The 22,402-nt window shown below is 47.0% G+C and overlaps 1 protein-coding gene across 4 annotated transcripts in view; it reads right to left on the bottom strand.

Moving 5' to 3' along the window:
• Window positions 1–22,402, bottom strand: part of Arid1b (AT-rich interaction domain 1B) — a 355,383-nt gene that overhangs the window by 34,821 nt on the left and 298,160 nt on the right. For all 4 annotated transcript variants that reach the window (XM_050135732.1, XM_050135733.1, XM_050135731.1 and 1 more), the window contains 2 exons: window positions 11,797–12,124; window positions 1,611–1,756 (listed from right to left, as the gene is read on the bottom strand). In XM_050135732.1, the coding sequence (XP_049991689.1) occupies window positions 1,611–1,756; window positions 11,797–12,124 (474 nt within the window). The remainder of the gene's footprint in view (window positions 1–1,610; window positions 1,757–11,796; window positions 12,125–22,402) is intronic.

Raw genomic sequence — 22,402 nt, 5'->3', positions numbered from 1 at the left:
CCTACACTCTCCACCTTCCTCCACAGAGCACCGTGATGGAGGAATGCGTCGGGAGTGGGAGTTGATCTCCACGGCCGCGATCCTAAGCCACAGAGGTGGACGTCACAATGAACCACTCCCAGTGTGTGGGGTAGCACACAGTTCTGGGGGTGCTGCACTGCCGACATCCTGATTCCTGCTCCTCTCAGAGACAAACACTCAGAGAAGACTCACGGGACCTGTCAACAGACACAAGAGATGCTGAACGTCAATATTCCTCAGTTTTTCTGAGTGATCTCTTTCTATCAGGTAGCATCAGACTCGATAATGTGGAAACGAAATCATATAAATCGTAGAACAAAATTTGATAAATGTTTAAATTATTAAAAATTCAATATTTTGAAATGCACAGTGCCATGAAAAATATACTGCTATGCTTTACAGAAAGCTGTAAGGATAAATGGTCTTTCACTGAGCAGATTTCCTCTGCATGAAGTAATGAATCGCTGAATTATCTGAATAATAAAATGAAACCCTTTCTATGAGCCCCATAAAACTGGTTCTTTCTTCAGAACACATAGATCTTCATGGTCAGGGTGTGTGCCATCTGTTTACTAAGAGCATTTTGGGAGCTCTGGGGTTTAAAGGAAAACGGAAAAAATGAGTATCGCTAACAGTAGACAGAAATTTATTCCAGTTTCAGAAGCAATTTTATCTCAGAAAGCCAGACAGAACACAGGCTGTCCCGACCCAGACCTGTATGGGCTGGGCAGCATTGCAGGCTGTTGGATCTAACACTGGGAAGAGGGATTTCAGGTATTGGAAACCCTGAGTTTGGACTCAGTTTAGTTTGTGTTTTTCTAAACTCTCAGGAAGTGAGCCCCTAGGGCTGGGTGGTTCCGCTGCTCAGGCAGGTAACACACCTGGCTGCTCTGGACTGTCCTCTGTGACAGAGAGCTCTGAGAGTGGCGGCCGCGGGGGAGGGGAGATTGGAAAGGGGAGGTTAGGTCCCAGGAGACCCAGACACAGAGCACGCGGGCAAAGCTATGTAAATGGGAAAGATGAGCACGGGAGCCAAGGCCCACAATGTGGTCCCAGGGCTTCGGCGGACTTCCCACCTCCTCCCAAGTCCAGTGGAGACAATGGGCGAGTCCTACCCAAAAGGGATACAGCGCAACCAAACGCCAGCTTCTCATTTCTGACATGGCACTCAGCATAGGGAAAGGTGTTGTCCCAAGAGTGCTTCAGCTGCTGGGCCCTGCGACTTCTTCCTCTGCAGCACAGAGCCTACACGCCTACCTCTGTCACTGCCAAGTGTCAGTTCTTGCTCAGGGAGCCTTCAATCCTTCTAGTAACTCCCAAGGATAAGGAGAAAGTAGAATACAGTTCATCCAAAGACGCTTGAAACATGGGGATGTAGTGGACAAACCATGACAAACCATTTACATCAAGTCACAGACTAAGCAAGCTTTTCTAAAGCAGGGGGTGGACATGGGCAGCCTGATGGGCACAGAGGCAGCAGCGGGTCTCGGAGATGCCCATGTGCACCGAGGAATTCCCCTTCTCAGCATTTGGGCATTCATCATAAAGCCCAAGAGGAGGAGACAGGAAGACAGGGTGGCATTGGTTACCTGTGGAGCTGTTCACCATTGTCGGGGTCATGCTGTAGGGCTGTGCCTGTGTGTTCATCAGGCCAGAGCTGTTGTTCATGGGCTGGCTGTAGGGAGAGCTGGAGGCCATGAGTCCACCCTGGTTCATGCCAGGAAAGCTGCCTTGCCTGCAGGGAAAGAGAACAGGCACACACTCATTGAGCACCACGTCGGCTGCACAGAACCCTGGCAGTCATCTCGAGATACAGCGGCAAGGCTGGCCCTTTTCTGAGAGGCTGCACTCTACCAGTTGGTAAATATTGAATATACTGTTCATAAGTTCACAAATAAGTGACATTTATAATTGTGTCAAGTGTTCTGAGTTATTATTCACTACGCTTAAGACAAACAGATGCAGGAGCAAGAAACTTGAGATAAAAACAGGAATTACAAAAGCAGGCAAAATCGACGGCTCTTTTTTTTTCATTGTCATGTTTGGCACCAGGGGTCAAATCCTGCCCTGCTCCACTTGTCCAGTCCAAAACTCGAAGGCAGAGGCAGAAGCCCGGTCCTAATGGCATATTAGGATACATGGATCGATCCATCCATCCATCCATCCATCCATCCATCCATCCATCCATCCATCCATCCATCTATCCACCCAGCCCTCTCCAGCCCTAACTCATAACAAGAGCTGACTGCACACACTGGCTAGCATCCTCACCAGCATCCTCATCCTCACCCCACTCAAACCAGAAGTCAAGAAATGAAAAACAACCAGAGTAGTACGAGAATCCTACTAGAACAATTCTTTGCCCCAAATCTTCTGAAGAATAGGAACGAGAGAAAGCCCTGCTTCCTCCTGGGTCTACTAGTTAACCTGCAAAAATCAGGTCCTACTGAAACCACACCATCTGTACACAGCATAGAGATGGGGCTCTGAGACACTGGTATCAGCACAGCCCTATAAGAGGGGGCTCCCGGTGGCTCTCTGAGACTCCGTCCTGATGCTAAAGAGGTCTAGGAGGACACTGACGATGTGTGTTTTAAAGACACAGGCCTCTGGTGGCCATTGACGAAGAAACCAGAATATGGCCTCAGGAGGCCACTGCAAAGATCTGGGTGAGAGACAACAGAGTGAAGGGGACACCCTGAAAGAGTTTAAGTTTCATTCTTTTTTCTTTGAAGAATGGGAGAGCGGTATTTTAACAGAGGGGCAGCAGAACTTCACCACAAGCCCTCCAGAATGATCCCTGCAGCACAGAGTTCTAACCCTTCAGGTGTAGGCTCTCCTGGCCTTGTGTCTCTGCGATCTGGGCTCTGCATCAAGGCCATCTCCGAAGCCTCTCACAGCGTCTTGGCGCAGCTCTTCCTATGAGGCTCTGCACATCCCTTGAGGTCTCACGAAAGCACATACTGCCACAAACATCGTCTCCTTCCACAGCTTCATGTCGATGCCCCACTGCTCAACAGCACTACTGTGCGGCCTGTAGACTTAGCCCTTTCTTTCATCTGGCGTCTAAACTATCCTTACTTGCTCTCAGACCAACCAAAGCAAATGGAGTTCAAGGGCTCTGACTTCAGAGTATAAAGAAAATGCGAATATGGTCGCTGGCAGTCTGGCTTTTAATGATGACTAAGGATGATCTCGTCATCTTCAAAGCTGACGGCTTTGTCGAGCCTACTGTTCTGTTTTATATACCATTTATTAGTAACACACAAAACTGAATGAAGATGTGGAACACTTAATTCTGGGACTTCCACTCTAGTCCTTTCCTGCTGGTGCAGAGTCCGCCGCCTGCTCAGCCTGATGGGCACAGAGGCAGCAGCGGGTCTCGGAGATAGAGCTTTCCCGAGGGAGAGAGATTAGCTGACTTCAGGACTTCTATGGATTCTTGATGTGGGACATCCTTCTGCATGTGTGTTGCTTTTATTGGTTAATGAATAAAGAAACTACTTTGGCCTGTGATAGAGCAGAGTAGAGCGAGGCAGGAAAACTAAACTGAATGCTGGGAGAAAAAAGGCAAAGTCAGTGAGACACCATGGAGCTGCCAGAGGAGAAAGATGCAAGCTGTTAGCTGGAATCTTGCTGGTAGGCCATGAGCCGCATGGTAAAATATAAAGTAATGGAAATGGGTTAATTCTAGATGTAAGGGCTAGCTAACAATACGCTTAAGCTATTGGGTAAACAGTATTATAATTAATACAGATTTCTGTGTGATTACTTCGGGAGTCAATAGGTTCTGGTACCACGCAATAGTCCACCTGCACAGCACAATTACAGTCTTCCACGTGAACAAAGATGAGATATACACTACATAACAAAAAAAAAGATCCAGCTATCATCAGTGTGTGCCCACATAAAAGGCCTCTGTCTAACCACACTGTACATAAAGATGCTAATTTAGCATTTTATCTTGAGGTTATCATAACATTAAGAAAATCCTCAATCTATTTACAAGGAAGGCTGCTCCTCTGCAGTGTTAGGAACGGCCACATCGCAAGTCCCTGTCCTACCTGAACACCCCTTCCAGACGACAAGTATGAGGGACAGTGCCTAGCTGTATCTTAACAGAGGTCCTGGAGGTCAGTGAATGCCAGCTGCAGACAGAGGCTGCGTGATCGTGGCAGACACTGAGGGGCTAATTAACATGCACCGAGGAGTAATCAAAGTGATGGTTTAGCAGCGAGATAATTAAGAATACATATATCTTGCAGGCATTTGCTGAGATCTTTAGTACCTTAGCAGACCTGTCACTCAGCTTACAAAATTAATTTGGGTCTGAGATCCCCATCCTCTATACTCTGTCTTGGCAGTATTTCCCAAACCCACATATAAGCAATGTACTTCTCTAGGGAACACAAACAGTTATTTCTGATTTTCTTTTCTATTATTAAGACAGGGTTTCTTTCTGTAGCCTAGGTTAGCCTGGAGTACACTATATACAGCCCAGGATTTACTTGAACTTGTGGTAATCCTCCTGCCTCAGCCTCCCTAGTGTTAGAATTACAGGTGTGAACCACACACCCAGCTTATCATTTCTAATTTTTAAAGTTTCTTAATAAGGCTAGGCCATGAAATCATTTAACTTAGTAAAGCGTGACACTGTCTGCCCTGTGAGAGCCGAGTCCAGGACTTGGTCAGGACCCCAACAACGGCACTCCAGCATGAACAACAGAAGAACCCTATGGCTGTCAGCTTTGGTCTGGTTGTTAGTGACAGAGTATAGGTCAAAATAAGTATGATGAACAAGATTAAGAGGACTCCTAGAGTGTCACATCCCAAGGTCCTCCATACCAGTAAACTGAGGCATCATGGGCAGTCAGGAGTCAGTTTTTTTCTTGTCGTCTTTACGAGGCCACCAGGTACGTCCAAACTTAATAATGCCAAGCCCCAGGGCACACCCTCTGCATCCCACCACCCATTCCTCCCATCTCCAGGGAAAATTGCTGTGGGCTGAGAAGCCTCACTGTTCCCAGTGCTGTCCGAGAATCCGGCAGGCTGACAACGCAGGCCTCACTGAGGGAACTGGGATGTGCTGGGCCACAGAGCTGAGCATTCCCAGCCGGTGGGAACGTGACACTGGCACGAGATGGAATGATCCAGTTTGTTCAGTGTGCACGAAGTGCATGGGGCAGACACCATGTAGGGCTGAGGGCAGAAGCAAAAACAAGTGGCCCAGACCGACAAGCAGGGGCACAGGTCCTCAGCGCGAAGACAGTCAGACTAGGGCAGGGGACTAACTTAAGTAAAGGGACGCGTCCTTTGTCCACGGAGAGTACAAGGAAGATCTTATGGGAGGACATCAAGATAGGTTTGTAGAGATGAACTCTGACCTGGGTTAACAGATGCCCAAGCTCTGGCTTGGGTTTAATAACGAGCCCAGCTCCTCCTGATCCAGGATACAAGCCCCAGCTCGCTTTCCTGGCCTGATGCCCATCTGGGAGAAGGTGGTCCTGCCACGCTCTCTTGCCTTTCCCACCCTTGCTTGTTAGGGAGCTTTGAGGAAGAGGGGTCCTGGGTACCAGTGCTCAGCTGTGTTCTTTCTGCACAGATCCACTCAGGACATCGGTCAGAACACGGGCACAGAGCCTTGTCCTCCACATGGCTGGGATTGGGCTATGGACTCAAGTCTATTAAAAATTTGCTGTATATTTCATAATTTGATTCACTAAAACTCTTTAGTCCTTTAAGAATTTATGTTTTATTATTTTTTAATTTGAAGATTTGCATATGCAATTTATAACTTCCATATAGTTTTGTAACTCTGGAAGACTTAATTGATAATCTTAAAATAACATAATAATATTCATTCAAATTCTTAATTTGGAATAGCATAAAAGGGGCCATGAATGAAAGTACAGTATTTAGATGACAAAATAAAGGCTTATATCTAATTTCAGAAATAAAAACTCTATTTCAGCCTTTGAAATTTGTTCTCTTTGTCTTTCAATAACAAGACTTTTCAAATCATAGGTATTATGTTGAAACCTAATTGTCCGAAATCCAAAGGGCTGTCTTATTTAATTCACATCACCCGCAGTCTACAGTATGGGGATCCCACTACAACCAGGGGCTTGAGCTATGGGGTTTTTTTTGGGAGGGCTGGTCTCTTTGACATGTTAATGCACTCTCTCCATTAATGTACTTCCACATCGGTGGCTGCAGGTCCATCAGCGGAATGGCGTCACACTGGCCTCAGAGCAAAGGACAGGAAAAGTGCCTTGCTGGCAAATAGCAACACAGTTGATAAACACTGTATGAGGAATGCATCTTAACAAGGACAGTAGCTTGTAGTGTGTGGACATGGGCACACACCAGTACAGGCTGTGGTATCTCTGCAGGAAAGCCAGACTAACTTCTCTCTGTCTGTATCAGGGCGAACTCCTCCTCCAGAGAGGAAAGCTGCTGGTTGCCTTGTCTTGCAAAGCTCAGCTTCTTCACTGCTTGTGTTGTTAGCCAAGATGTAGTAACCAACATGACTTCAAAAGGTATCATATTAATATCTGAGCACAGATGACTTCTGTGGCTCTGGTGTTAGCATTAGAATGTAGGGACACACACTCACATTTTCTGTGGCCTTGGTGTAGGCATCAGAATATAGATATTTATGCTCAGATTCCTGGTACTCAGTAGAACCTTCTAGTCAAGCCCAGTAAGGCTTCAAACTGATTGATTTTACCACTTACTTATTTTAAAAAACTAAGTCTGAGAGTTTTCCTCCTTCTGATGCTTTTGAGTCCACTGGAGCTCCTCCAGGGACAGCAGGCAAAGACCAGCGTGTGGCCCGCAGCACAGCTGCTTCTCCCCCAGTTTTAATGGTGAGGCTGAAGCAGTAGTGTATGGGCAACCACAGGGTCAAACAGACTGGAGCTGCCTATCCGTGCTGCCAAGGGCCCAGGCCCCAGGCAGGTACACGGCCCATGTCCTCGTCAGCAGACGAAGGTAGAGAGCTCAGCCCTCTGCAGGAAGGGCGGCCTTGCTCAGATACACGCTCACGTTCAGTTTCTAGCAGAACAGCCGCTACAGACTACGGAATGCACAAAGCAAGCATTCCCCCCTTCACCAAGTTTAGGGGCAGCACTGTACAGGCTGAGATGGACCTTTGCATCCTCCCTCGAATTCAATGGTGACCTTCTCTGCTGACCTCAGGGGACTCAGTATCCTCCACCATAAAATAAAGGGCAGAGAGTGAGCAGTTCCACACACTTGGCTCCAGACTCTGCCACCCTCTGCTGGGAACCCACACAGTGATAACAGGATAAAGATCTTACAGACCAATGCAGACCTGTGACACAACAGCCTGAAAGTTTAGACAGTGCTGGAGGTGCTGTCATTGAGGAAATGAACTCCATCCAACCAGCCTGGCTTCAAAAGGCCCAGGAATTTGTCAGACTTGTACATTGAAGTTGTGATTCTTCCTTGGAAGAATTTCTAAGGAAAAACAAAAATAAACCCTAGGTAATTCCTAAGTCCCCAGACCCACATATCAACTACTATATTTGGCAAAGAGGCCAGCTGCTTGGAATTGCCAGGTTTTCCTTAAATGGAACAAACAATGCAGGACACACTGTGGGCTGAGGACACTCGCTGGCTCACATGTGTGTGTGCTGGGCTGAGAACACTTGCTGGCTCACATGTGTGTGTGCTGGGCTGAGGACACTCGCTGGCTCACATGTGTGTGTGCTGGGCTGAGGACACTCGCTCGCTCACATGTGAGCCTGTGCTGTCAAGACCATGGGTGATGAACTTAGTCACTGAAAACATCCTAGAAGCTGTGTCTGTGTCTAGGATTCATGACAAGGCCTCTTGAGGAAGCAGGGGCCAAGGTCTTCCCTGAGCTTCTGGCAGACGAGGCTCGAGCAGACGCCACACTCCAGAATAAACCCCATTAACTACGGATGCCCCAGAACAACCCAGAGCAAGACTTCCTGAGCACAGCAACTCTTCAATCATTGAGGTGGATGTTTAGGTACCATTGCATGCCTAGCAGCACACGGACAGTGGGCGTCAAAGCACTTTCTAGTACAGATACTTTCCCTCCTTCATATAAAGGACAGCAAGAGAAACAACCTATATGTTTGTAGCTTATTCAACGTAGCGGGTGGATTTTAACACTTAGAAGTCGCCCTCAAAACGGACACCGGTGAGAGACTTTTCAAGCAGGTCAGCTGATGCTTTCTCCTGCATCTTACACTCCACTTGTGAACACCGTCATCACAACACCTGCGCACAAGCCTTCCTCTCTACAGCACGCTGCTGCCTCGGCTCAATCAGACACACACTTCCCACCTTCATCAATAATTTGTCCCAGGCTCCGTGCTCTTTGCGAAGGATGAAGAGAACAGTCTAACACACTGTAGCTGCCCAAAGACCACGCTTTCCCGCCCCCTCCCCAAAGAAACACATTTTCTAAAGCGGCTTCACCTGCCATCCATCAATTAGAAAAAAAAAAAGCCAAACTGTGAGTCTGATGCCCAGGGCAGCAAATCATGCTGAAACCAGGGCTCTTGGCAAGGGCTGCAGAGACTTGTAACACACTGCTCTCTCACAGCCGAGTAGGCCTTCTGAAAACCGGGATGGGGGGGAAGGGGAGGGGGAGGGGTGTGTGCTCTGCAAAGCGGGACAGATGGGTGACCTAAATAGAAACAAAACTTGGATTTCTTTTTCAGAAAGGATACTGTAACCATGAAAAGCACACCACAGGCAGCAGGCAGGGGCTGCACACAGCCTCTGCCAGGTGGGGGACGTCACAGTAGCTCCCGCATTGCTCCTCCTCATTTTCTGTTAAGGAGGAGGTGCTGTCTTCTCGGCAGCCCTCGGGAAGCTGCTGGCTGGAGCCGAGTTGATCTTCTCAGGCTGGTTAGCTAACATTGATTTTCTGCCCCAGTGGAAGAGATTTTACTCTGATGCATGCCATTTAAATTCATTTTACACAGCTGCTTAATGTGTCTTGGCAAGGCGCAGGCAGAGCGGCTTTGTGGGTCTAACAGCACTCCTGAGCCGGGAGAGGACAGAGCCTGTCGTCGGCAGCGGAAGACAAACACCTTTCTGCTTCACCCTTACCTTCCTCTAGACTTGTGCGCTGACCCCAGGGAACCATGGGAAAATGCAAGGTTGGGAGAGCAGGTTCCCAAGAATAAGCATGTCTGTCTCACTCCATAGTCACTTTAGCTTGAGGAGTATGCTCACAGGAGTCTCTGTTGGTGTGCAGTGAGAACCTGCTTACAGAACTGATGACTCTCCATGACAAATGACCCTTGCTCTTGCTGTCTGCAGTGATGTGTAGGGAAGGGAGGACTACTCCAAAGCTGGAGTCAGGGGTGAGAAGGGATGAGAGCGGAGCCGAGGTTACTGTTTGCAGGGCTGCATCCCCCCCTCCGGCTCAGCTGGAGGCCCATCTCCACTGTCCCTCATTGCCAGGGTCAAGGATGTGCGGACCTGATGAACACACACAACATGACGTGCTAATATTATTGCTGAGTAACCCTGAGTACCACGCGCAGTTTACCGGCGACACAGCTCTGCAGCGGGAAGAAAGGGCATTCTGCTGCTGTCTACAATTCCTGTGTTGACATTAAGACGAAAACGCCACTGTGGAATGGCAAAAAAATTCTTGATTATTTCATCAAATTTCCTTGGTCAATGGTTCTCGGCCTCTTTTGAAGAAGAGATAATAGAAGTTACTGGCTAACGGGCAGGGCAGGCTCAGTGGTACTACGTGCCTCTCCTCTGCCCCAGGGCCCAGCAGCTCTACTGTTGGAGTGTGCAGGCTCATGGGTACGGCAACACAGCCCTGAATCCTCCACAGAACACCAACAGCAAGGGGACTGGGCAGGGTGGGAGATGTCACCGCTTCTGTGGAGGTAACAGTTCTACTTTCCTTCTCAGGCATGAAGGAGCGCAGGCAGGTGAAACCCAGACAGAGAGGACTTTCATCACACTGCCCTGGGACAAATGCCCAGCTCTCCCACAGAAAGCCCTGGGGGTGTTGCTTCCTACCCATAATGGTAAGGCTGGTGTCAGGGAGCCTGGCAGCTGCCACAGGGAAAAAAACATGGGGCGTCCTCTAGCCTCAGAGTGGCTGGGATCACAGGTGACTTAACAAACGTAGTCTAAAGAAAGATCGAACAGCTTGTGTGAATTTGTTCTGAAGCACCAGTCTGACCATGAAGCTACCTGGGGTGGGGCTTTGTGAAACTCAACAGAGTGGAGGAAAGGGCCAAGGAGAGAGAAAAGTATATTCTCATAGCTACTCTCGATTTATCAGTTCAATATAGTTTTGACTTGAGGTAAATCAAATCAACAAATGGCCACCATTTAAACAGCTGAGACCTAAGTGGGGGAGGATGTGACGCTGGCTTTGGTTAAACACAGAAAACATGCAAGGCTGGGGGGCGGACACTTGGGGTCAGGAGGTTTTAAGTGCGCATAAAGAGCTAAGAGAACAGGGAGGAACGCAGGATTTCCACTCAATTCCTCAGAGGAAATGCATCAGCGTTCAGAGCACTATTTGCCCAGAGTATCAGCTTCAGAGGGGAAGAACCGTCTTCTCAACACGCGCGAGTGTTCACAGACACAGACACATCTAAATACATACTTGGTCACAAATACACACAGACACATTTAAACACATACATGTTCAGATACACACAGACACACAGACATGTTTAAACACATGCGTGTTCAGGTACAAACAGACATATCTAAACATATGCATGTTCATGGACACTCACAGACACATTTGAACACACACAGACACAGAGATACACACATACATGCTTACACAATTAGCTTGTATTACTCTTTGACAGAAGTCAGAATTTCCTGACTTTTGCAGGTACCCTGAGGCCCAGAGCATCTGGTGTGCTTTTTGGAAAGACAGGTCTGCATCTGACCCTTTTAAAATGGCATTTTGAGCTAGGTCAAATATTTAATTAATATTAAGAATTCAGAATAAAACCAAGGACAGAGGGTAAAGCCTTGCTCAACTAGCTTGAACTGTCTAAAATATTATTTTTACTTTAACAACCACATTTTGGTTGGGAGAGAAAAATGTTCAGACAATAAAATACAAAATCCCACACATACTTATACTTATTTAGACCAACACACAGTGCACACATATACACATAGAAGACTTTGATTTTTTTTTTCTGAGACAAGGTCTCTCACTATGTATCCCTGACTGGCCCAGATCTTGCTATGGCAGTCTGGGCTGCCCTCAAACTCTCAGGATCCTGCCCACCTCTTGCCTCCCAGCGATAGGATCAAAGTGTGTGCTAGAAAGACAGCCTAGAGATCTTATGGTAAAACTGTACATGTTTGAGTATGTGTGCAAGTGCACGTGCAAATGAGTGTGCATATTCAATTTGTATGTTGAAGTGTGTGAATGCATGTTGTTTCTTTTGCAACGCTGTAGATTTTAAATAGTTAGGCTATAGTGTTTTCTGCTTAAAACTCATCAAAGTGGAACTGGGCAGACATTTCCTTTTTGCATGGCACGGTTGGTTCCCTGGCTACGGTCACAGGCACTAGTTACAGACACCTCATCTCCCGCAGCGGATGCCCACCACTCAGATTCCTTCCTGGTAGGAAGAAAGTTTTGTCTGTCACCTCTGACCTCGCCTCGCGTAAACACAAGCACTGCTGCTCTGGAATACTGAAGGGAGGACGGGCTGGTGTTGGTCACGTGGGCACACTGCCCGACCTGTCTCAGAGGCATACCTGCTTTGTGCTGAGTTTGCAGCAGCCTGCATCACAGCTGCAGCGGCTTCCTGGGCCTTACGGTTCACACTGGGCATTGGCGGGCCCATTCCTGGCCCTCCCTGCTGAGACATGCCAGGAGAACTGGGGGTGACGCTGCTCATGTTTCCAGGAAATGGTCTGTTCTGCATCCCAGCTGAAGGCATTCGTCCCAGGGGCATAGCACCACATGGCTGGGTTGGCCCTTGTCCATGCATCTGGTTGTTGGCATTGATACCCATACCGGGCCCTGGGCCGCTGTAGCTTGCACTGGGTACCCCACTATATGTTGGGGTTCTGGAGTAGTTGCCTAGACAAAAAGCAAAGACAAGTTAAAGCCTTTTATTTAAACATTCTTGAAAGTATTTGCTAGAAATACATTCTGTAGAGTGAAGTGCCCAGCATGGGGCCCTGGTCACTGGTCATGCTCTGCACCTGTCACTTCCTGCTGTGCAGACATGGCTGCATTCCCAAGGCACCTGGAGAACCAGCTCAGTGACAGAGAGCCCAAAGGACTATGCGACACTGGGAGAGAAAGCCAGTCTGAGAGCACGGTGCACCAAGTTGTCTGGACTCTTGGGCTAGTAATCCCAGCTACGTGGGCAGCTGAGGCAGGAGGATCACATATTCAAAAACATCTTGGGCTACTTGGAGAATTCATGGACAGCTTGACCACCATAGTAAGACCTGTCTCAAAATAAAAAATAAAGGGCTATCAACACAGGCCAGCGGTAGAGCATCTGCTTAAGATGCCCACAGCCTTAGAGTCAGTCACTGTTGCTAAAAAAATCAAAGGGTTCCCAGCCCCAAATCTCGCCAATCTGTTGAATACCTTACATCTTCCACCTCACCCAGAAGTACAATGTTAGACAGCCTTCAGGTGAGGGCCACTGAGACCGTCCTACCACATCCCATCTCCACCTGACTGTAGACAAAGACCCCTCCTCCTCCCCCCCCAGGACGGTGTCACGTGCATCTGCACAGATCCAAGGCTGTTCTGTTGTGGGCGCCAACCTTTCTCATCCCAAGACTGAGCGGTTGTCTTTTGTCCTCTGTGTCACCCTAGCAGGACGATGGGCACAGGGATGGCGGTGTGAGGGGAGGAAGGCACCCGCAGGGCCTCCAGCTGCGCTGCAGCCATGCTTGCCTTCCTACCGTACCTTGGGATGGCCACTTCAGTAAGAACAGCAGATGTTAACTGCGTAGCCAAAGGGTACACTAGACACCTGGCTAAAGTGTTCTGCCCCACGAGTTAATCCAGATCCTCCAATAACCAAACACACCACTGTTTATAAATGAGAAAACCCTAGCTTGGAGGTCAGGATGGAAGCTCATGCAAACTGATGAGAAAAATCCATGTATTTACCAATGAAACAAGCTGTCTCCCAGAAATGAAACAAACGTAAGAAAGACAAGCGTCTATAGTCTACGGACAGACTTTCTCAGCTGTCCCACCTAATTCTAGAACATTCTCCCATCACCTAATGACAACATACAACAAAAATGCCAGAAACTGCTCCAGCTACAGGGGAATTAAGTTAAGTGGCTGCCCTGGGAGAGCTCCCGATTTAGATTTGTGTAGGTGCGTGCACACTGGTATATGTGGTTGGGGAGGGGACAGAGAAAACAGCTCCAAAAACAACACCACACTATGGTAGCAGGGGAGTGATTCTGACTGGGGTGCAGGCCCAGGAATCCTGAAGGAGTGCAGACTTATGTCTCTACAAGCAGCAGGGGAAGAGAAACCTCCGGTGCTGATGTAGGCCAGGCTCTGGGGTGGGACAAGCCTGTGTGCATTGACTGGGGACTCTTAGGAAACCCGTCTCCAGCTTTCTTCCTAAATCCGTCCTCGCGGAGTTTGTCACACAGGCATAAAGTCCCCCCGACACAAAACGTGGTGGATGACTTCCTGGCTGACTGGGTGAATGGCGGAGATGCCAAGGGGAGCAACCAGGGATGCCAGGGGACAGTCCACAGGAAGCAGGAGAGGCAACATGGAGCTGGGAGGGGAAGCAGCTGGAGCTAGCCACCTGAGGGTCACATTCCTGAGTGTGCACACATCTGAAGACACAAAAACGGACTAAAAATAAAATCCTTACTGTTATTATACTATTATTATGTGCTACATTCAGTTCCAAGTTCTTCTAAACAATTCGATTCCTTACAGAATGCCCATGAAAGTCTTCACTGGGACCCTCATTTTGAACACTCAAGACCCAGGGATGACAAGTTACCTGTCCCAAACAACTGAGTGATCCAGGTAGGCTGAGAGTGTGGCTCAGAGGGAAAGCACTGTGGACTGTGTGCAGCCTCTGCAGTGCTTATGTAACCACACCAGGGCAATGCTCAGACAGGTTTCTTAAATCCACACAAAGCTGACTGACCTCCATAACCACAGGAAGTGAGACACTCTCAGCTCACTGGTACCTGCTGCTAGGGGCATGGTGGGTGAGCTTTCTTCTTCAACTGTCTGTGAAGTTTGCGCTGTTATTTACTGCTGAGGTGGAGGCCTCTGTTCATGCAGGCCATGGGCTGGCACACTACGTCTGCCAAGGGCCAGGGAGTAAATATTTCAAGCACTGGGGGCCAACTACTCAATTCTGCCAATACAGCTTACAGCTCCAAAGCAGCCACATGCAGATACTCACACAGCTCTGACAAGTGTGTCTTTACAAAACAGAGCCCAAACAAAAGGGAATAATTTGCTGACCCCTGAAGGTAATCAGTGCTGGGTCTTGCCCATAGGCTGTTACACTGGCTCAAGTCAGGAGTGTAAACAGGATACCATTATGAAGGCTGAGGGTGAGCAGATCCAAGGGTCCCTGTTGTAGAATATTATTTTAAGGAGAGTTGCATTTGTTTATGCTGGGGAACATTTGTTCTAGTGATGCAAAGATGTGTTGCATTCTTTTATGTTGCATTTGTTGAACTCTGTGAAACTGTGATTCTTTGCCTGTCTAAAATACCCGATAGTCTAATAAAGAAATGAACGGCCAATAGCAAAGGATAGGCGGGGCTGGCAGGCAGAGAGAATAAACAGAAGGAGAACTCTGGGAGAAAAAGAAAAAGGGACAAGAGAGATCAAGGAGAGAGAAAAGAAGGGGCAGCTACCTGGCCACCCAGCCCCAGAGCCAGCCACCGAGTAAGAGTGGAAGCAAGATACTCAGAAGTAAGAAAAGGGAAAGGCCCAGAGGCAAAAGGTAGATGGGATAATTTAAGAAAAGCTGGCAAGAAATAAGCCAAGCTAAGGACGGGCTTTTATAAGAAATAATGAGACTCTATGTGTGATTTATTTGGGAGCTGGGTGGTGGGCCCCCAAAAGAGCCAAGGCGCCTAAGAGAAAAAACAACCACCACCATTTTCATGTTCCGATGTGGGGCTAGAATAAAAGGAAGTCCAACAACAGATTCCAATAAAGAGACGAAAACCTGAGGACTCGGAGGAGGGGCATAAAGATGTGATAACTATGAGGCAGGCCGACGACGGCAGGCTGTCCCTGCACGCAGCACCTCTGCAAAGTTGGAATGTTCTTAAACAAAGTCTTAAAATACATGGAGACTGTTCACAATTGAAAACTTCTTCCAGAAAGTTCTAAAGTGGTTTCTGGGGGTCCCACCTCTGAGTCACCTGCCCGCAGAGGGCCAGCTCAGCAGGAGTAGCACTCTCCTGGATCTTCAGGAAGCTGGTACAATGGATGCTCTCCCCAATGAGCAGGCACTGTGACTCTGCCTCCCCTCACTGATGTCACAGCCCCATCCTGCAGTATCTCTGTCTCAGCTCCTTTTTGGCTTTGCTTTTACCCAAACAAACTCATCTACAGTGTGAGCAAATGATCACAGGCCCACACTATTACTTGGACACTAGTTCGCACCCTCCCAACACCTGATGAACGGCTCCTGGGGAAGAAGCCCCTTTCCTTTTGAAAATGACACTTGCAGCTTGTGGTGGTGCACACACCTTTAATCCCAGCACTCTGGGAGGCAGAGGCAGGTGGATCTCTGTGAGTTTGAGGCCAACCTGAGTGAGTTTTAGGACAGCCAGGGCTACCCTGTCTCAAAAAAACAAACAAAAAAAGAAAAAGGCACTTGAATCTTGCTCTAAAACAAGCATCTAGACTAGATATGGCCACTGCAAACTGCACTCCACTCTTTCTGCCATTTTACTAGAGAAGAGAGTTCCTGGCCTTACTGGGCTTTGCTTACTGTGCTAAGAGACAGAGATCTCCCGTTCTGGTCTGACTCATTGTGGAGTGGGGGCCTAAAATGCTGATGGATCCTGATGAAGATCCACAGACGAAAGAACGGCCCCGCCTTCCTGACTGTCCTGTATCCTGCCCCAAGCTCTCATTCTTCGTAGACTCTGGGGCTGATTTGTAGTGGGGCTCCAGCTTCGGCAGGAAGGACTCTGGACGGTTAGTGTGGGACACGGGGCTCTGATGTGCAGCCTGTATTGGGGTTACGGCTCTCACTCTATTTGCTTCAGTCAGGCTGACTCAGAATCACATGTCTAGGGAGCTGCTCTAATTATAGAGGCCTCTGTGTGGGGGAAGAAAGACAAAGTCCCCTTTCTCTTCCTGGACGCGTTAAAAGCCTTCCTCACTAAACCCATGTGCCTAGATGACCACACTTTCTGAGGCTCCGATGGCTTCCAGGGTAAAGCACAGGCCTTAGCACGGAGAGCCGAGCCCTGCTCCTGACACTGCCTGGCAGCACGGCCCTTCCAAGTTCTTTAACTTCCCCACACAGTGGCACTGTCATCAGAGAGATGCCACGCTAAAGGGACAGAGCCTGCAGCGCTACCACCGGGAGCCACAGGACACTGGGGCCGCTTCCCCACCACGTTTAAGATGAGTGGATGGGGCAGGGCATGACCCACCCACTCTATGTAGACTATAGCTCATATCTGTGCTCCAACAAACAGAATCCAAATGCGTAAGCCAAGCAAAATGTGAGAGGAAAGGCCAGGACTGAGGAGTGCAGTCTTCATCCCATGGTTCTCTAATAGATTAGTAATTTGTTGGCACTGGCTCTGACAGAAAACAGATGGGTGCAGCATTAGGCACAATGAAGGCAGCAGATGCTGGGCCAGCCCACCTCAGCTGGACTGCTCCTGCAGCCAAGTCCGAGAGCCCACCGGTTTCAAGTGGGTTCATCTTGGCACACCAGCGTTGGGAAATCAGTCACGAATGAATTCAGATCTCAGCCCAGCAGGATTACATTCAAGCACCACATAGAGGAAGCGGCAGCTAGACGCTATTTAAGTCACCACCATTATTTCAGGAGGGCTGCAGATAATGTTGAATCTGACTCGAGCATGTTGGTAGCGGATAGTCATAATCAATACTCCAAGTTCCTGTTCTTAAATTGAATATTGTTGCTCTCACATGAGATCTTGTGCCTAGGCTACAAAGGGCAAGGACCGGTATGATTCTCCTATGCTGAGAAGGACAAAGTATGATAGGCTTCAGAACTTAAACCTTCTATCTTGGATAGAAACAACCTGTATGAGTCGCTATCTGCTATTAAAGAAACACATTCGCGGGGCTGGAGAGGTAGCTTCCTGGTTAAGAGTGCTTATTGCTCTTGCAGAGGACCTGGGTTTGGTTCCTAGCAGCTCAAAACCTGTAAACTCGAGTTCCAAAGAAAAAGAGGTCTTCTGACCTCTGTGGGCAACAGGCATACACAAGGCGGGTGCATTCACATACATGCAGGCAAACACTCACATACATGAAATAAAAACACAGGCATTTATGATTAGGGTAAGCATGCATTTACCTTGCTCACTATTTCCCATTTTTTTTTTTTAGTTTAGAAAACATTATTTATTGGGAGCAATTTTTTAAATTAATTTATTTATTTATTAAAGATTTCTGTCTCTTCCCCACCGCCGCCTCCCCTTTCCCTCCCCCTCCGCCAATCAAGTCCTCCTCCCTCGTCAGCCCAAAAAGCAATCAGGGTTCTCTGCCCTGTGGGAAGTCCAAGGACCTCCCACCTCCATCCAGGTCTAGTAAGGTGAGCATTCATGAAACTGCCTAGGCTCCCACGAAACCAATAGGTCCAGTAGAATCAAAAACCCGTTGCCATTGTTCTTGAGGTCTCAGTAGTCCTCCTCGTCCGCTATGTTCAGCGAGACCAGTTTTGACCCAGGCTTTTTCAGACCCAGGCCAGCTGGCCTTGGTGAGTTCCTGATAGAACATCCCCATTGTCTCAGTGTATGGGTGCACCCCTCGCGGTCCTGAGTTCCTTGCTTGTGCTCTCTCTCCTTCTGCTCCTGATTTGGACCTTGAGATTTCAGTCCGGTGCTCCAATGTGGGTCTCTGTCTCTGTCTCCTTTCATCGCCTGATGAAGGTTAATATTCAGGAGGATGCCTATATGATTTTCTTTGGGTTCTCCTTCTTATTTAGCTTCTCTAAGAACCCGAATTATAGGTTCAATGTCCTTTATTTATGGCTAGAAACCAAATATGAGTGAGAACATCCCATGTTCCTCTTTTTGGGTCTGGCTTACCTCACTCAGGATGGTGTTTTCTATTTCCATCCATTTGCCTGCAAACTTCAAGAAGTCCTTGTTTTTTACTGCTGAGTAGTACTCTAATATGTATATATGCCATACTTTCTTCGTCCATTCTTCCATTGAAGGGCATCTAGATTGTTTCCAGGTTCTGACTATTACAAACAATGCTGCTATAAACATAGTAGAGCATATACTTTTGTTGTGTGATAAGGCCTCTCTCGGGTATATTCCCAAGAGTGGTATTGCTGGGTCCATGGGTAGGTTGATCCCAAATTTCCTGAGAAACCTCCACACTGCTTTCCAGAGTGGTTGCACAAGTTTGCATTCCCACCAGCAATGGATGAGTGTACCCCTTTCTTCACAACCTCTCCAGCAAAGGCTATCATTGGTGTTTTTGATTTTCGCCATTCTGACAGGTGTAAGATGGTATCTTAAAGTTGTCTTGATTTGCATTTCCCTGATCGCTAAGGAAGTTGAGCATGACCTTAGGTGTCTTTTGGCCATTTGCACTTCTTCTGTTGAGAGATCTCTGTTCAGCTCGGTGCCCCATTTTATAAGTGGGTTGATTAGCCTTTTACTAGTTTCTTGAGTTCTTTATATATTTTGGAGATCAGACCTTTGTCAGTTGTAGGGTTGGTGAAGATCTTCTCCCAGTCAGTGGGTTGCCTTTCTGTCTTAGCAACAGTGTCCTTTGCTTTACAGAAGCTTCTCAGTCTCAGGAGGTCCCATTTATTCAATGAGGCCCTTACTGTCTGTGCTGCTGGGGTTATACGTAGGAAGTGGTCTCCTGTGCCCACGTGTTGTAGAGTACTTCCCACTTTCTCTTCAATCAGGTTCAGTGTGTTTGGACTGATAATGAGGTCTTTCACTCACTTGGACTTGAGTTTTGTGCATGGTGATAGATATGGGTCTATTTTCATTCTTCTACAGATTGACATCCAGTTTTGCCAGCACAATTTGTTGAAGATGCTCTCTTTTTTCCATTGTATACTTTTAGCTCCTTTATCGAAAATCAGGTGTTCATATGTTTGTGGGTTAAAGTCAGGGTCTTCTATTCGATTCCATTGGTCGACTTCTCTGTTTTTATGCCAATACCAAGCTGTTTTCAATACTGTAGCTCTGTAATAGAGTTTGAAGTCAGGGATGGTAATGCCTCCAGACGTTCCTTTATTGTATAAGATTGTTTTGGCTATCCTGGGTTTTTTGTTTTTCCATATAAAGTTGATTATTGTTTTCTCCAGATCTGTGAAGAATTTTGATGGGATTTTGATGGGGATTGCATTGAATCTATAGATTGCTTTTGGTAGAATTGCCATTTTTACTATGTTGATCCTCCCAATCCAAGAGCAAGGGAGATCCTTCCATTTTCTGGTGTCCTCTTCTATTTCTTTCTTCAAAGACTTGAAGTTCTTGTCAAATAGATCTTTCACTTCCTTGGTCAGGGTTACCCCAAGATATTTTATGCTCTTTGTGGCTATTGTGAAAGGTGATGCTTCTGTGATTTCCCTCTCTGTTTCCTTATCCTTAGTGTATAGGAAGGCAACTGATTTTTTGGAGTTGATCTTGTATCCTGCCACGCTACTAAAGGTGTTTATCAGCTGTAGGAGTTCTTTGGTAGAATTTTTGGGGTCGCTTATGTATACTATCATATCATCTGCAAATAACGAAAGCTTAACTTCTTCCTTTCCAATACGAATCCCCTTGATCCCCTTATGTTGTCTTATTGCTATTGCTAGAACTTCAAGCACTATATTGAAGAGGTATGGAGAGAGTGGACATCCTTGTCTTGTTCCTGATTTTAGTGGGATGGCTTTGAGTTTTTCTCCATTTAATTTAATGTTAGCTGTCGGTTTGCTGTAGATAGCTTTTATTATATTTAGGTATGACCCTTGTATCCCTATTCTCTCCAAGACCTTTATCATAAAGGGGTGTTGAATTTTGTAGAATGCTTTTTCAGCATCTAATGAAATGATCATATGGTTTTTTTCTTTCAGTCTATTTATATGGTGGATTACATTGATAGATTTGCGTATGTTGAACCAGCCCTGCATCTCTGGGATGAAGCCTACTTGATCATAATGGATAATTTTTCTGATGTGTTCTTGAATTCGGTTTGCCAGTATTTTATTGAGAATTTTTGCGTCGATATTCATGAGTGAGATAGGCCTGTAATTCTCTTTCTTGGTTGGGTCTTTGTGTGGTTTTGGTATCAGGGTAACTGTAGCTTCATAAAAGGAATTTGGCAATGACTTTTCTGTTTCTATATTGTGAAATACGTTAAGGAGTATAGGTATTAGCTCTTCTTGGAAGTTCTGGTAGAATTCTGCGTTGAACCCATCTGGTCCTGGGCTTTTTTTGGAAGGGAGATTTTTGATAACAGTTTCTAGTTCTTCACGACTAACAGGTCTATTTAGATCATTCACCTGGTCTTGGTTTAGCTTTGGTATATGGTACTTATCTAAAAAAATGTCCATTTCTTTTGCATTTTCCAGTTTTGTGGCATACAGGCTTTTATAGTAAGATCTAATGATTCCTCTGGATTTCCTCTGTGTCTGTGGTTATGTCCCCCCTTTCATTTCTGATTTTATTTATTTGCGTGTTCTCTCTCTGTTGTTTAGTTAGTTTGGATAGGGGTTTGTCGATCTTGTTGATTTTCTCCAAGAACCAACTTTTTGTTTCATTGATTCTTTGGACTGTTTTCTGTGTTTCTATTTTGTTGATTTCTGCCCTTCTAATGGTCCTGAGTTCAATTCCCAGCAACCACATGGTGGCTCACAACCATCTGTAAAGAGGTCTGGCGCCCTCTTCTAGCCTTCAGGCATAGACAGAATATTGTATACATAATAAATAAATAAATAAATATTAAAAAAAACAAGCATATTGTCAGCTGTTTCAAGGGGAAATGAAGGGAGTGATGTGGGATTCCCTCTATGCTATGAATATGTTTTATTACCAGCGGTTAATAGAGAAGCTGCTTTTGGCCAACGGCTTAACAGAATATAACCATGCTGGAAAAGATACACACACACACACACACACACACACACACAGAGAGAGAGAGAGAGAGAGAGAGAGAGAGAGAGAGAGAGCGCGGAGTTGAGAAGATGCCATGTAGCTGCCACGGAGACAGATGCCCTGGAACCTTACAGGTAAACCATGAGCCTTGTGGTAAAATACAAAATAAAAGGAATGGGTAGATTTAAGATGTAAGATGTAGCTAGGAATACGCTAGAGTCATTGGCCAAGCAGTGTTGCAATTAATATAGTTTCTGAGTGATTATTTCGGGTCTGGGCAGCCAGAAAACAAATAAACAGCCTCTGCCTACTGGGAGGGGCATGAAGGGAAGCCCCGCACAGAGACAGCGTCTGGAAGGCTAACCAGGCTGTGCCAGTCTCCAGTAGAGTTGGCGCGGGGTGGGGGTGGGGGGACAGAACGCACTGAGTCTTCAGACTCGATGGAACTTAAAGGATGGGAGCCCTGGGTCACCGTGACACTGGGCATCCACGTGGGACTCTCAACAGTTAGCAGGCGGACAGCTTCTGACATTTACACCTCACATCCCTGGACCTGAAATAGTTGCTAAATTGCCATGCAATTCACAGTCCTGGAGCAGCGCTCACTCCACCTGAACACCATTCACAACTTGATCTTTCTGAATTTGAGAGAGGAAGGAAAGTCCAGGACTCAGACGGTGTCTCATCGCTTTAAAGCAACCCCCTGAAGCCTTTCTGAAAACACCTTTTCCAAAGTAACTGATGATTACAGCTCCCCAGACAATGTCCTCAGATACACACTGGAGAAACCGAAGGCAGCTGAAGCCCGTGCAGACTCCAGACGCCTTTACAGAGTCCGTTACCTGCCGAGGGCGATGCTGCTTGTGCCAGCAAACTGAGGCTGGACCCTTGCTTCTGGGTTAGGGACCCAAGCTGAAAAGGGTCCGAGGATGGCCAGTGTGAGATGCTTTCCTCGGAAAGAAGCAGGCGGCTATGGAGATCAGACCGATTTCTGCCCTCTTTCCCCCAAATTCATCATTAATAATTAACGCTAATTCCATAATTCCCTTCTATTTGTAGA

Source organism: Alexandromys fortis, unplaced genomic scaffold (genome assembly GCF_014885135.2).
Source record: "Alexandromys fortis isolate MF-2015 unplaced genomic scaffold, M_Fortis_MF-2015_v1.1 scaffold_23, whole genome shotgun sequence".
In the NCBI taxonomy this organism is placed as follows: domain Eukaryota; kingdom Metazoa; phylum Chordata; class Mammalia; order Rodentia; family Cricetidae; genus Alexandromys; species Alexandromys fortis.
The sequence above is the reverse complement of the archived record's forward strand: the minus strand, read 5'-3'. Positions and strand labels throughout refer to the sequence as shown.